Raw genomic sequence first — 13,652 nt, forward strand, 5'->3', positions numbered from 1 at the left:
CAGCTTCTGCCTCCTGCAGGGGCAGCAAACCACAAGAGCAGGTGCTGGCAAAAATCACGATACAGGAAAAACCATGAAGCCATCCAATGCTCTATCCTTATTTCAGACATTGCGATATATTGGTATATCGCTATGTTTAGCTGGTGACATAGCTCAGTGTTGAAAACCAGATATCGCCCAGCCATTTATGTGAGCATCTTCTACCTGAGAACGATGTGAAGTACCGTATTTTTCGCTCTATAAGACTCGCCTAGTTTTTGGAAGAGGAAAACAAGAAAAAAATATTCTGAATCTCAGAAACCAGAACAGCAAGAAGGATCGCTGCGCAGCGAAATCAGCGACCCCTCTTGCTCTTCTGGCTTTTGGGATAGCTGCGCAGCCTGCATTCGCTCCATAAGACGCACACACATTTCCCTTACTTTTTAGGAGGGAAAAAGTGAGTCTTATAGAGCAAAAAATACGGTACTTCTGAAGTAGTGGTCCTCTGCAGGAACGGGAAGTCCAGGGAACATCTGAAACGGTTCTTCAGATTTTAGTTGTATTTCTGGCTTCTTCCTTTTATAATTTCAGTATTCTGAACGCCTCCCAGAACAATACCGAAGTCATCCTCTCTTCGGAAGTGGGAAGGACTGGCCAGAGAACTGGTGGAAGTCACTAGGCCGGCAACTGATCTTAGAGGGCTTTCTTAAAGAGGTTTCTGGCCAACGCAAATTTACAACCACGTGCAAGCTGACGCAGACGGTAAGTTTGCAACTACAGAAGGTGCTCTATTAATTGATTGTTTTGGCAGCCCCGTATTGAGCCATAGTTTGTTTTGTCTGTCTCAGGGTAAAGACTGGCTCTGTAAAGCAAGAAAGGAGTCAGGACAGAAGCTTCTGCTTCAGCCTAATGAGGAACTGAGCTTAAGGAAGTCTCTTTTCAGGTAACCATGGCCTGCCTAAGTACTGAAGGTAACAATGCTTATTTGTGTAAGTGCTTCCAAGCTGCCAAACATTAGGTCTGGATCATTTTGAAAGCTCACCTGTTGAAGTGGAACATTGTTTTGTTTTTTAGTTTTTTCATTTAAAAAATGGAAGCTTTTTCATAATACAATAAAAAAATTAATCTGAATGAAAATAGAAAGAAAGAAAGAGAGAGAGAGAGAGAGAGAATACAAAGTTCTCTCTCAAAGGTAGATCTTAACCTTTGTCTCACACAGAAAGGGATAGACCCACCCAGCTTTCACCTGGGAGCTTCAAAATGGAACTCTATTATAATAAATAAAAATATTTTATTTTAGTATTTTGTTTTATTTTAATTGGAATATTATGATTGGATATCTTAATTGGATGTTTTTATTGGAAAATTAATAAAAATGATTTTGAAAACCAAAACCAAAATGGAACTCTATTGTTGGTAAAGGAAATAGGGACCCCTGACCATTAGGTCCAGTTGTGGACGACTCTGGGGTTGCGGCGCTCATCTTGCTTTATTGGCCGAGGGAGCCAGCATACAGCTTCTAGGTCATGTGGCTAGCATGACTAAGCTGCTTCTGGAGAACCAGAGCAGCACACGGAAACACCTTTTACCTTCCCGCTGGAGCGGTACCTATTTATCTACTTGCACTTTGATGTGCTTTCGAACTGCTAGGTTGGCAGGAGCTGGGACCGAACAACGGGAGCTCACCCCGTTATGGGGATTCGAACCACCGACCTTCTGATCGGCAAGTCCTAGGCTCTGTAGTTTAACCCACAGTGCCACCTGCGTCCCTCTATTGTTGGTACTGGTGTAGAAAAAGGACAAATGCTAGTGCGGCCTTGTGCAGTCTCATGGCCCTAAGCTAGCGGGTGCCAGCATAACTCTCATGGGCACACACATATCCGCAGAGGCCTTTATTGGCAGCCCCCCCCCCCAATAAAAAAGTTGAGCTTGAATGGAGTTTTCTGTTGCATCAGGGTAGTGGCTTATGTTGTGTGTGGTATGTTGTGTGTGGTACCCACGATGGTTTCTCCGGTTTTCAAATGTGACCACGATTTAAGGTTGCCATCTCCCAGTTTAAACCTTTCTGTGCTGATTGTTCAAATTGAGTCCTCTGTTTGACAAAATAAGGCCATGTGTCACTATTTGTTTTGTTCAGGTTTGTATGGCAGGGGAAAGGTATTGCAATTGTCTTCTAGAATGTAAGGATTAACCTTACTATTAGACCAAAGCGTTGGGGGGGGAAATATGGCAGGTTTGTGGCAGACAGGGAAAAGTGGTTAGGTTTCACAGGATATGGTGATATATTACAGGAGTGCCTCAGTTTTCAGAGAGTTGAACTCCACTGCCTTAGAGATTGGCCTGAAAGTAAATAGAAGCTGCACTTTGAAATCCTTAACATTTGTGACTTTGCATTCTGCAAAAGTACCGTATGTTTCGCTCTATAAGATGCACCAGACCACAAGACGCACCTAGTTTTTGGAGGAGGAAAACAAGAAAAAAAATATTCTGAATCTCAGAAGCCAGAACAGCAAGAGGGATCGCTGCGCAGTGAAAGCAGCAATCCCTCTTGCTGTTCTGGCTTCAGCGATAGCTGTGCAGCCTGCATTCGGTCCACAAGACACACACACATTTCCCCTTACTTTTTAGGAGGGAAAAAGTGAGTCTTATAGAGCAAAAAATACGGTAATTTTTGAAGACTTGGCTGTGCATCTTGCTGTTGGAATGGTTTTTGCTATCAGTAAGGTGAGATAATTTCCTTTCTCTTTCCAGCTATCAGCCGACCTCTTCAAACACCAGTAATTCCTCCTATAGAACGTCACCTCAGTTGACAACTGAAAAGCAGGTCTGTATGGTAAAAAACCAGCACTTTTGCATCGCTTCTTGCCTTCTAGTCAAAGGCAGTGATCTGGTCAGGCTATCTGTCAGGCATGGCCAAATTGTTGCCTTCCAGTTGTTAATGGAATGCAACTCCCATCATTCCTGATTATTGACTATCTTGGCTGTGGCTAATGAGAGCTGGAGTCCCAACAGCATTTGGAGAACTACTGGTTCAGCACACCTGCTATATATGATAGGTTGGCAGGATCAAGCCTAGCTGCCCAGTTCCTGGGCACATATTTCCTTGCTCTGGAGTTGCGGTGCACGTGATGATTGCACAGCGATGGATGCAGGCTTGGCTAAAAGTGAGCTTGCATACCACGGTTAATTTTTCCTACTGATATGGAGCCCCATGAAAAGTTGGGCATATTCTATGATGACTTCTCAAGTTAGTGCAGCAGCTCTACGAAGCATGGTTCTCTGGCAGACAAAACACAGCTTTGTTGTTGTTGTTGAGTTGCTTTGCAGCCTGGCAGGAAGTCGCCCTGGGCCATGTGGCATTTCCTGATGCTGCATGGACCAATAGGGCCTTGCGGGTGAATGTCACAATGAGAGGAGGCCTGGCTGGCCTCTCTCAATGTAACAGTCATGCACGCAATGCGCAATGCATGTGTTGTCACACACACTGCATGGGTTACGTCAGGCCCCACCCCCCCAGTGCCGGGCACAACTCTGTGCCTGTGTCAGTCACAGTGGCCTTTGAGGACACGGTAAACCAAACCATGGCTTAGCAAGACCTCCCTCCCCCCCCCCCCCGCAAACTTGTAGTTAGGAGGGAGAAAGCTTAAGCACGGGCCTGGGTCTGGACAACATGCTTGTTCTTGTTGTTTAGTCGTGTCCGACTCTTCGTGACCCCCTGGACCAAAGCACGCCAGGCACTCCTGTCTTCCACTGCCTCCCGCAGTTTGGTCAAACTCATGCTGGTAGCTTTGAGAACACTGTCCCACCATCTCGTCCTCCGTCGTCCGCTTCTCCTTGTGCCCTCCATCTTTCCCAACATCAGGGTCTTTTCCAGGGAGTTTTCTCTTCTCATGAGGTGGCCAAAGTATTGGAGCCTCAGCTTCAGGATCTGTCCTTCCAGTGAGCACTCAGGGCTGATTTCTTTAAGAATGGATAGGTTTGATTTTCTTGCAGTCCATGGGACTCTCAAGAGTCTCCTCCAGCACCATAATTCAAAAGCATCAATTCTTCGGCGATCAGCCTTCTTTATGGTCCAGCTCTCACTTCCATAACACATTCCATTCTCACTTCCAAAACACAGCTTAGGTAACTATATGGTTTCGCTTAGCATGTTGTCTGAATCTGGGTGTGTGGTTTAACTCTTTCAGATAAGCCATGAGCTACCACCAAGGTTTGTCCTTTGATTTTTCAGCTTGTGGTTTGTGTTAGAGAGAAATGGGTTCGAAGGACATGCTAAGCTGCTGTCGCCTGTCTGAATGTTTGCACCAAATCTTGGTTTCCCTTAGCAATATGCACAAATGAGATCTCTGTCTGCATTCCTTCTCTCATGAAAGGTGTTTCAAAAGGGACTTGGAAATGAAGCCTTAGAATTCTATATTGTTTTAAAGATTTCTTGGATACTGTAAAATTAAAAGATTTATTGATTGAATGAATAATGTTTATTCCGTTAGTCCGTAGACTATAATAGAATAAAGTAAGATACCAAGACTTTAATAAAAGTGTATCAATCACAACTGAAATAAATACATAAGATATATACATAATAGACCTTAGGCAGGTGAAGTCAAGTAATCATCTCAGGATACATTTTATATTCTCCTGTCTTCTGATCTCCATGAGAGTTTACAGGAGTGGAATCTAAAATGTTTTTCTGAAACGAGATGCATTCCGTTAACACATTATCAAATTACTGATATTATTTTGAGTGTTTTACTATAAATATTTATTCAAAGTAAATTTTTGCGTTTGTATTCATTTTCTGCTTTGGGATTTTGTATTCCTGAAGATGTCTTTGCATGAAAAGTTTTCGTATCGAGAAGCGAGTAAAGTTCATCCTAGAGAAAGTTCATCCTCGGCTAAAAGGTAATACTTCCAAAGATTATCTACCTTCTACCCATCCCCCATTCGCCATATCTTTTTAGATCTCCTTTTCCCATCTAGTCTTCCTATGGTCTCTTTAGAGAATGTTGCTTGGGTCAGCCGCTGTAAGTGGGACAATACAGTTACAAAAGCGCTTTTCTTTGTTGTTACAATGAGTAATGTCGATCATTTCAAGAGTTTTTGGTTCTTTAATCATCCGCCCTTTAAATGATTAATTGATGACTAAATTACCACAATAGCCAAAGCACAATACAGATGCATTGGCGAAAGACTGAGGGGTGTGTAAAACAACATGCAGTTGAATAAGCAAAAACCCACTCATCGTTAGATGGAAAATCAATATTTTTCTAGTTCCTGTTACAGCAGCCTAACAGAACCAACTTGGCCTAAAAACTCATCAACATGCAGGTCTGCAGGCAGTCATCATCACTGATTAAATGACTAAAACTTGATCAAATCTTCAGTTCTAATGAAAATACAGCCTTTTGTGCAATAGTTGTTTTAATGTAAGTGTGGGCACGCTTTAGCTTAGTGAGAGATTGTGTGTGTGTGTGTGTGTGTGAACTACAAAATCCACCAACTGCAGCCAGGTGCAAAATAAGGTTAAAGAGGCCAATTGCATACTGTACCACATGAACTGGGATTATCTGCATATATAAGATACGGTTTTTTAACCATATCTGAGTTCCTATGGAACAGGGATTCTAACAGACTATTTTGGGGGTGGGGGTCGGGGAGCCTTTTGGTTGTTGCTCTTGTTAAATGATTGGGAATCAGAAACATGCAATCCACTGCAATTCATCCGGCGACCTCCCTTTTGCCTGCGCTTGCATGTAGACTGCTGGGTGGGGAAATAGCTGCATAACCATGAAATACATAGATAATAATAATAATAATAATAATAATAATAATAATAATAATAATTTATTATTTATACCCCGCCCATCTGGCTGGGTTTCCCCAGCCACTCTGGGCGGCTTCCAAAAGAATATTAAAATACTGTGGTACATCAAACATTAAAAGCTTCCCTAAACAGGGCTGCCTTCAGATGTCTTCTAAAAGTCTGGTAGTTGTTGTTCTCTTTGACATCTGGTGGGAGGGTGTTCCACAGGGAGGGCGCCACTACCGAGAAGGCCCTCTGCCTGGTTCCCTGTAACTTGGCTTCTCGCAGTGAGGGAACTGCCAGAAGGCCCTCGGTGCTGGACCTCAGTGTCCGGGTAGAACGATGGGGGTGGAGACGCTCCTTCAGGTATACTGGACCGAGGCCGTTTAGGGGTTTAAAGGTCAGCACCAACACTTTGAATTGTGCTCGAAAACGTACTGGGAGCCAATGTAGGTCTTTCAAGACCGGTGTTATATGGTCTCGGCGGCTGCTCCCAGTCACCAGTCTGGCTGCTGCATTTTGGATTAGTTGTAGTTTCCAGGTCACCTTCAAAGGTAGCCCCACGTAGAGCGCATTTCAGTAGTCCAAGCGAGATATAACCAGAGCATGCACCACTCTGGCGAGACAGTCTGCAGGCAGATAGGGTCTCAGCCTACGTACCAGATGGAGCTGGTACACAGCTGCCCTGGACACGGATAGGCATGCAGGCCTGAACTGACACCAAAGTCAGGCTTATTATGGACATTCCTGCTCCTGTCCATATGTTTCACAAACACCCCCTCCCTTTGCTGCTAGTGGCAGCTGTCCTGGAGCTTTGTCATCCATGGATGACACAGTACAGTGGGTTCTGGATTCACTCATTGGTAAAGCCTTCCAAGTAAGGCTGGGCAATATCTGGTTTTCAACATCACGATATATCACCAGCTAAACATAGCAACAGATTGATATATCATGATGTGTGAAATAAGGATGGAGCTGTACAAAGGCATTGGCTGGCTTCACGGTTTTTCCTGCATCGTGATTTTTGACAGCGCCTGCTCTTGCGATTCTCTGCCCCCTGCATCGGGGGGGGGGGGGAGCTGAGCTGGAAGAGTTAACAGGAGCTGCAGGAATTGAGAGAAGCATTAGCTGGCTTCACGGTTTCCCCCACATTGTGATTTTTGCATAACACACACACACGAACACACACACATACACCCTGATTCGCAGTATATTGCCACATCAGAAGTTATGAAACTGAGATCATCATATGGACTTCAAACCAGTTTGGGGCAATATACAGTGGTACCCCGCAAGACGAATGCCTCGGAAGACGAAAAACTCGCTAGACGAAAGGGTTTTTCGTTTTCTGAGGTGCTTCGCAAGACGGATTTTCCTAAGGGCTTGCTTCGCTAGACAAAACGGCCCTGCCTCTCCTGTCATGGCGACGGTCACTGCACACGCGCACGCTCGCTTCCCCGCTCCTCCGGCTCCCTCCCACCTTCCGGCTGACGGCTCCTCCGGCTCCCTCCCACCTTCCGGCTGACGGCCGACCTTCCCGCTGCCTCGCGCCGCTGCCCACCCCCCTTGCGCGCTCCCCTCAGAGAGCCGTTGCCGCCAGCAGCCAGCGTTGCAGCCGGAGTCGCGCTCCTGAGCCCCGCCGCCCTCCAGCAGCCGCGTCGCGCAGTGGCCACAACGCGCGGGTGAGTCTGAGGTACCGGCTGCGGCAGCTGCCCTGCTTCTCCCCACCCCTCCCCGCCGTTGTTAGTGTTTAAATGCAGTGGTGCTTCGCAAGATGAAAAAACTTGCACAACGAAAAAACTCGCGGAACGAATTATTTCGTCTTGCGAGGCACCACTGTATCAATATATCGCCTATCTCCAAGGATATTTCCTGGATATTTCAAGGAAAAGGTGCAGGGATTTTTATGTCAGTTGCTGGATAAACGGGCTGAATTGAAGTTAGAACACTTGCCTCTTTTCTTTTGATAGTGCCACAGCGCAGTTGCCACGGCTTCTGACCCCTTCAGAATCTACTGCATCTCTAAGAGAGAAGGAATTGCAGGTGAGTATGTCAACTGAAGTGATTCCTTATTTGATGGTATGTTTACTGGGGCTGTCACCTGATTAAAGAAATCTTAGTGGATTAGTTTTATGATAATGCAGATAATGACGAAGTTTCCTGGAGTGAAGATCTCTTCTCGTCTGATGTGCATCTGTCTTCAGCATTCTGTACATTTTGACGCTGGGTCAAGATGCAGCTTTTTCCACAAGCTTTTAGGGGTGGAGAATGAGACCAGAATGCCCTTCCCATTGTAGTGTTGCCTTTTCTATTAATGTTTATGTATTACACGGCTAGGGACGCGGGTGGCGCTGTGGGCTAAACCACAGAGCCTAGGACTTGCCAATCAGAAGGTTGGCGGTTCGAATCCCCATAACGGGGTGAGCTCCCGTTGCTTGGTCCCAGCTCCTGCCAACCTAGCAGTTCGAAAGCACATCAAAGTGCAAGTAGATAAATAGGTACCGCTCCAGCGGGAAGGTAAACAGTGTTTCCGTGCGCTGCTCTGGTTCACCAGAAACGGCTTAGTCATGCTGGCCACATGACCCGGAAGCTGTACGCCAGCTCCCTCGGCCTATAGAGTGAGATGAGTGCCACAACCCCAGAGTTGGTCACGACTGGACCTAATGGTCAGGGGTCCCTTTACCTTTACTTTACCTATCTTCATCTTCATGTTTATCTTCAGAGTCACATACCTTTTGGGTTTACTCACTCAGGACATACACAACCCCATTCGTCCTCTGAGACCCTCATAGGCATCACAGTACAGCCTTCACATGTTGTCTTTTGCCTTTAATAGACAATGCTATATGGCAAGCTAGTGACAGCCCGTCAGAAACTGGCGAATGAGAAGGACATTCCTCCAGCCGTACTAGCAACAAATAAAGTGCTGGTTGATATGAGCGTGATAAGGTAAGCCTTTATTTTGGTTTGAATAAGAAGATAAACCTTGTCTGACGACTTAATAATTTATGCCAGCAAGACGAGTCTTTTCCAGGGAGGATCATATGATGGGCTGTCATTGCCCACTTTACAGTAGTCGGAGCTGAGGCGCTACAAAAACCAGCAGAATCTATTTGACCAGAGACCATAATAGGCTAGGACACAAGGAGCAGGGAATGTGTGCACAAACCACACCAGCCACACTTAAGATAATCTTTATGTAATATGCAAATAAAGTATTTACACATTCAGCTGAGAGTTGTAAAGTGTTCCAGAGCCATCAAATCATGAACATACATGTGCAAATCAACACAGAAGATTGTTCATGACTTAGAAATGGCACTGGTCTAGAAGATTTCGTTACCTCTTTTAAAACCTGGCACCTTCTTACATGTTCTTACTCTCTTGAGGAAAGCAGTCTTCAGGAATTTTTCAAGGTCTCTTACAGAGGCTAAATTATTAGCAGTGATGGTAGTAGCTTGTAGGGTTTTATTTGTTAAAATCCAGACTTAACCTGCATACACCTTATGTATCGATGCTCATGGCGTTAAATTACAGAACGTCTCCAATATTTCCTTCAGGCCTACAACTGTGGAAAACATTAAGAGAGTTGATGGCGTTTCCGAAGCAAAATCTACCATCCTCGCTCCTCTCCTGATCACAATCAAGGAGTTCTGCCAGGCAAATGATTTACAGGTCAGATGTAATTGAATTAATGTACTGTATCTGGTTTCCCTCCCTGCATTTATTTCCTTAGGGTTCAAAAGGGCTTTAAAAAGGATTGTTTTTACTTGTCAGCAGAAACCCACTGATGTCTCTGCCATGCAGATTTCTAGGGCAAGGTTAGGCCCATTGCAATTAATGGATTTGCGCCTTCCACGGCTGGCTGACATTGGACTCTCATCACCACACAATCAAGCGATTGGTGGGAGTTGGTGCTGCTGCTGTGGCCTCTGGGGCCCTGAAAGTCATCATGGCACTAGTCTCTGCTTCTCAAAGTAGTATTTTCTCCCTTTTGTCCTGTCCCAGATGAGTATAGAATGTGGAACAAGTTTATGCAGGCATTGCAGAGGCATATAGGTAGCCATCAGCATTGCAGGATTATAGAACTGCTTAGCTCAAGGAGTCTCAAAAGTGACACTAAAAGTACCTTTTTCGTGATTATTATTATTTAAATGTGAATATAGCCAATGCAGAGTGTAACGTGGAAGATAGCTTCATAAAATTCTTTGAATCCTAGTCACTGTTTTGGGTTATCTGTAAAACATTGTCTAATCTGGAAAAGTATAGTTAGCTTTCCGACAGCCATCCGCATCATTTGCTTAGTTAGTGGTTTTCCTTGAGGTTTTGGGATTTTTTTAAATAATAAAAGCTTGCTTATTGTTGTATAGATTGATGTCTTCAAGAGTTCTGGATCCAGAGATCAGCCAGAAAAAGATCTTCAGAAGGATGGCGGATGCAGCACTCTAACAGAATCGGAATGCACAACTTACACATTGTTTCAGGAAAAGAGCATGTCATTGGTAAGCTCTTGAACCTCCAGCTGTGTTTCATAGCTGCTCTGCTTTAGAAGGATTATGATCTATTTCGGTTAATTTTGTGAAATTGAAAGGTGTAAGACTGGCTGTTGCTGCTGCATAGTGCAAGCCACAAGTGAGCTCTGTGGCTTGGGGAGAACACTTTCAGTGGTACCTCTGGTTACGTACTTAATTTGTTCCGGAGGTCCGTTCTTAACCGTAAATTGTCTTAACCTGAAGCACCACTTTAGCTCATGGGGCCTCCAGCTGCTGCCGTGCTTCCAGAGCACGATTTCTGTTCTCATCCTGAGGTAAAGTTCTTAACCCGAGGTACTACTTCCAGGTTAGTGGAAGCTGCAACCTGAAGCTTATGTAACCTGAGGTACCACTGTATTTGGAACAGAGTGGCAGAATGTTAGGATTCAACAAGGTTTTAATTCTAAGCACTGCTCATCTGGATGTATAAGGCCTCTATATGCATGCCCTTAAACTGGAACTGGATAGGGTGCCAGCTGTATGAGGGAGACCCGTGCAACCTGCCCCACCAACTTGGTTGTGATAAGTGCACATGTACCACAGGGACGCGGGTGGCGCTGTGGGTAAAAGCCTCAGCGCCTAGGGCTTGCGGCGGGGTGCGCTCCCGTTGTTCAGTCCCAGCGCCTGCCAACCTAGCAGTTCAAAAGCACTCCCGGGTGCAAGTAGATAAATAGGGACCGCTTACTAGTGGGAAGGTAAACGGCGTTTCCGTGTCACGCTGGCCACGTGACCTGGAAGTGTCTCCGGACAGCGCTGGCCCCCGGCCTCTTGAGTGAGATGGGCGCACAACCCTAGAGTCTGTCAAGACTGGCCCGTACGGGCAGGGGTACCTTTACCTTTACCTTTACCACAGCTGCATAGGATCTAAATATAGGGAATTGGCTCCCACACATGGAGAGAGGGGTTGTCCCACCAAAGTCAGTGGAATGTAACTTTCTAAAAAACCAGGCTTATAATAGGATAGTCCTAGAATTGCCACATTTTTTTTATGTAGGCAAAATATCTGTGCCTTTCATCACTTCCTAACAGGCAGAAGCGGAACGCGGGTGGCACTGTAGGTTAAACCACAGAGTCTAGGACTTGCCAATCAGAAGGTCAGCGGTTCAAATCCCCACGACGGGGTGAGCTCCCATTGCTCGGTCCCTGCTCCTGCCAACCTAGCAGTTCGAAAGCACGTCAAAGTGCAAGTAGATAAATAGGTACTGCTCCAGTGGGAAGGTAAACGGCGTTTCTGTGCGCTGCTCTGGTTCGCCAGAAGCGGCTTAGTCATGCTGGCCACATGACCCGGAAGATGTATGCTGGCTCCCTCGGCCAATAAAGCGAGATGAGCGCCGCAACCCCAGAGTCGGTCACGACTGGACCTAATGGTCAGGGGACCCTTTACCTTTAACAGGCAGAAATTAACTAGTGAAGCACTTCTTCACACTAAAACTCCATATTAGGAAAAGCTTCACCAATTAATGCTTTACTCAACTTAAAGGCACAGAGCCATAACAAACCCTAGGTTGTATGGCCGAAGTGCACCATTTAATGTTTGGCAAGTCTTGTTCAATGGTTGTAGCAGAAACAATAAAGTAGACTTAAAGAAGGCTAACATGTTTATTGTGGCATAAGCTTTTCTGATTTGGGGCCCACTAATACAGTCTACAAAGTTGAGCGTGGCCTATGAAAGCTCATGTTATTCAACAATTTCTATGCTACTTAACTAAAATTGCCTCTAAGGGGTGTCAAAATACATTTGGTAGAGTGCTACTCTTGTCGTGTTTACTGTTCACTGCTGTTTCTTAAAAGGGTTTGAAACCTATATTCTGTTAAAGCCACACCAAATGTTTATCTGCTTTGTTTTTGAAGGGGAGGGAAGCAATTCTTCCCCTAGTCCCACTAAATAATGTTATATTCTCCACTCTCTTTTTGTCATTTCTTTGCTGCTCTGTTGTTGCTGTTTTCTTCTCTACTGGTATTTTGCTGCCTTCTTCCTTTACACGTGCAATCCCAGCCAATTGGCAATCAGGCCACAAAGGCGGCGACATAATGCCGTGTGGCTGTACAGATTTGGTTATGTGGAAGCATTGCTGAGCATAAGTTAGAACATTTCTTCTAGGATCAGCATTGTTCTCATTTTAAAGGGAAGAGCATATTTTCTTCTTTTCAGAGTAACCTCTCTTGCCCCCCCCCAAAAAAGTGCAGCTAGTGGGATGCATTATTTTTTTTATTAAAGATTTTCTTGTTTTACAGTAGTATGTGTAATGTCTCTCGTATTTTTTTCCATGTAACATTTTTACAAATCCGTTTCATTTGTTGAGACATTAGGGGGAGAGAAAAAAGGGGTGGAGGGGGGGGGAGATGGGTGGGGGTCGGGTGGCAATGTTTCTATTATGTTTAATGTATGTAGGGTTTGGTGTCAGTGTTGCTTGTGCAGGTTCTGTGCTGTTCACTTGTGTTCCTTTGGTGGTGAGAGAGGTTGCGGTTAGGGTGTGGTTGTTTGTTTGTGGTTGGCTGTGGTGATCTTTGTTTTCGTGAGTGAGTGGGGTGGGTGGGTGAACAGCCACACGAGAAATATGTAAAATAACTAAGCAAGTATTAGACATCACCCCAGAATTGGCCCTACTAAACATCTTCCAAGACAACAGTGCCCATTTACACCACAAAGAACTCATAACCCACCTACTTTCAGCAGCCAGAAACACCATAGCCAGACACTGGAGAGACCTGTCAGGAGTAAGCATGGACCAATGGTACCAAATGGTATGGGAAACAGCCCTACTAGAAAAATTAACCAATAAACTGAAACTGACACGGGGACAAACAGAAGAAGACGCCTTTACCCCAGTATGGCTCCCCTTTATCACATACACAGCCCAACAAGACAATGACAATAATCCACCAACAGCATATAAATCGATATGGGATGCATTTTTCACCACTGCCGAAAAGTGTCATTGAGCATGACCTTCCCCCTACTTAGTCCTATACCTTATTTTGTTACACTTATTTGTCACAGAGTGCTGCTGTGCAATGATGCTGGGGGCTTGCTGCCTGCTCAACTCCCTCCTCCCAGGAGTGTTCCTTGTTAGATAGCCAACCAATTTAAAATGCCCAAGGACTAATTAACAAGGAGCAATAATACAATTAGTACTAGGTAATTTGATGCCTTGTATCAAATAACCATTGATTACAGGGTGCACCCTGGTGTCTCCTGTCTGGGAGAAAGTCAGCAAACATAACATACAGCCGTCCTCTTTATGGGAAGAATATAATTGTCAAAGTGTAGATAGTTGGTGCTTAAGCGGCTGCTTAGGATGTTCAGTACTGAAAAGTAGTGTTGTTTTTTTGAACCT

The 13,652-nt window shown here is 45.0% G+C and overlaps 1 protein-coding gene across 1 annotated transcript in view; it reads left to right on the forward strand.

Moving 5' to 3' along the window:
- The window catches only part of WRN (WRN RecQ like helicase), a 62,143-nt gene that overhangs the window by 37,916 nt on the left and 10,575 nt on the right, over positions 1-13,652 (forward strand). The window contains exons 24-31 of the mRNA XM_083419441.1: positions 571-741; positions 828-922; positions 2,731-2,803; positions 4,805-4,881; positions 7,753-7,825; positions 8,619-8,731; positions 9,343-9,457; positions 10,153-10,284. Of these exons, the coding sequence (XP_083275567.1) occupies positions 571-741; positions 828-922; positions 2,731-2,803; positions 4,805-4,881; positions 7,753-7,825; positions 8,619-8,731; positions 9,343-9,457; positions 10,153-10,284 (849 nt within the window). The remainder of the gene's footprint in view (positions 1-570; positions 742-827; positions 923-2,730; positions 2,804-4,804; positions 4,882-7,752; positions 7,826-8,618; positions 8,732-9,342; positions 9,458-10,152; positions 10,285-13,652) is intronic.

The sequence above is a fragment of the Podarcis tiliguerta genome (assembly GCF_965153285.1).
Source record: "Podarcis tiliguerta genome assembly, chromosome: 17".
NCBI lineage: Eukaryota > Metazoa > Chordata > Lepidosauria > Squamata > Lacertidae > Podarcis > Podarcis tiliguerta.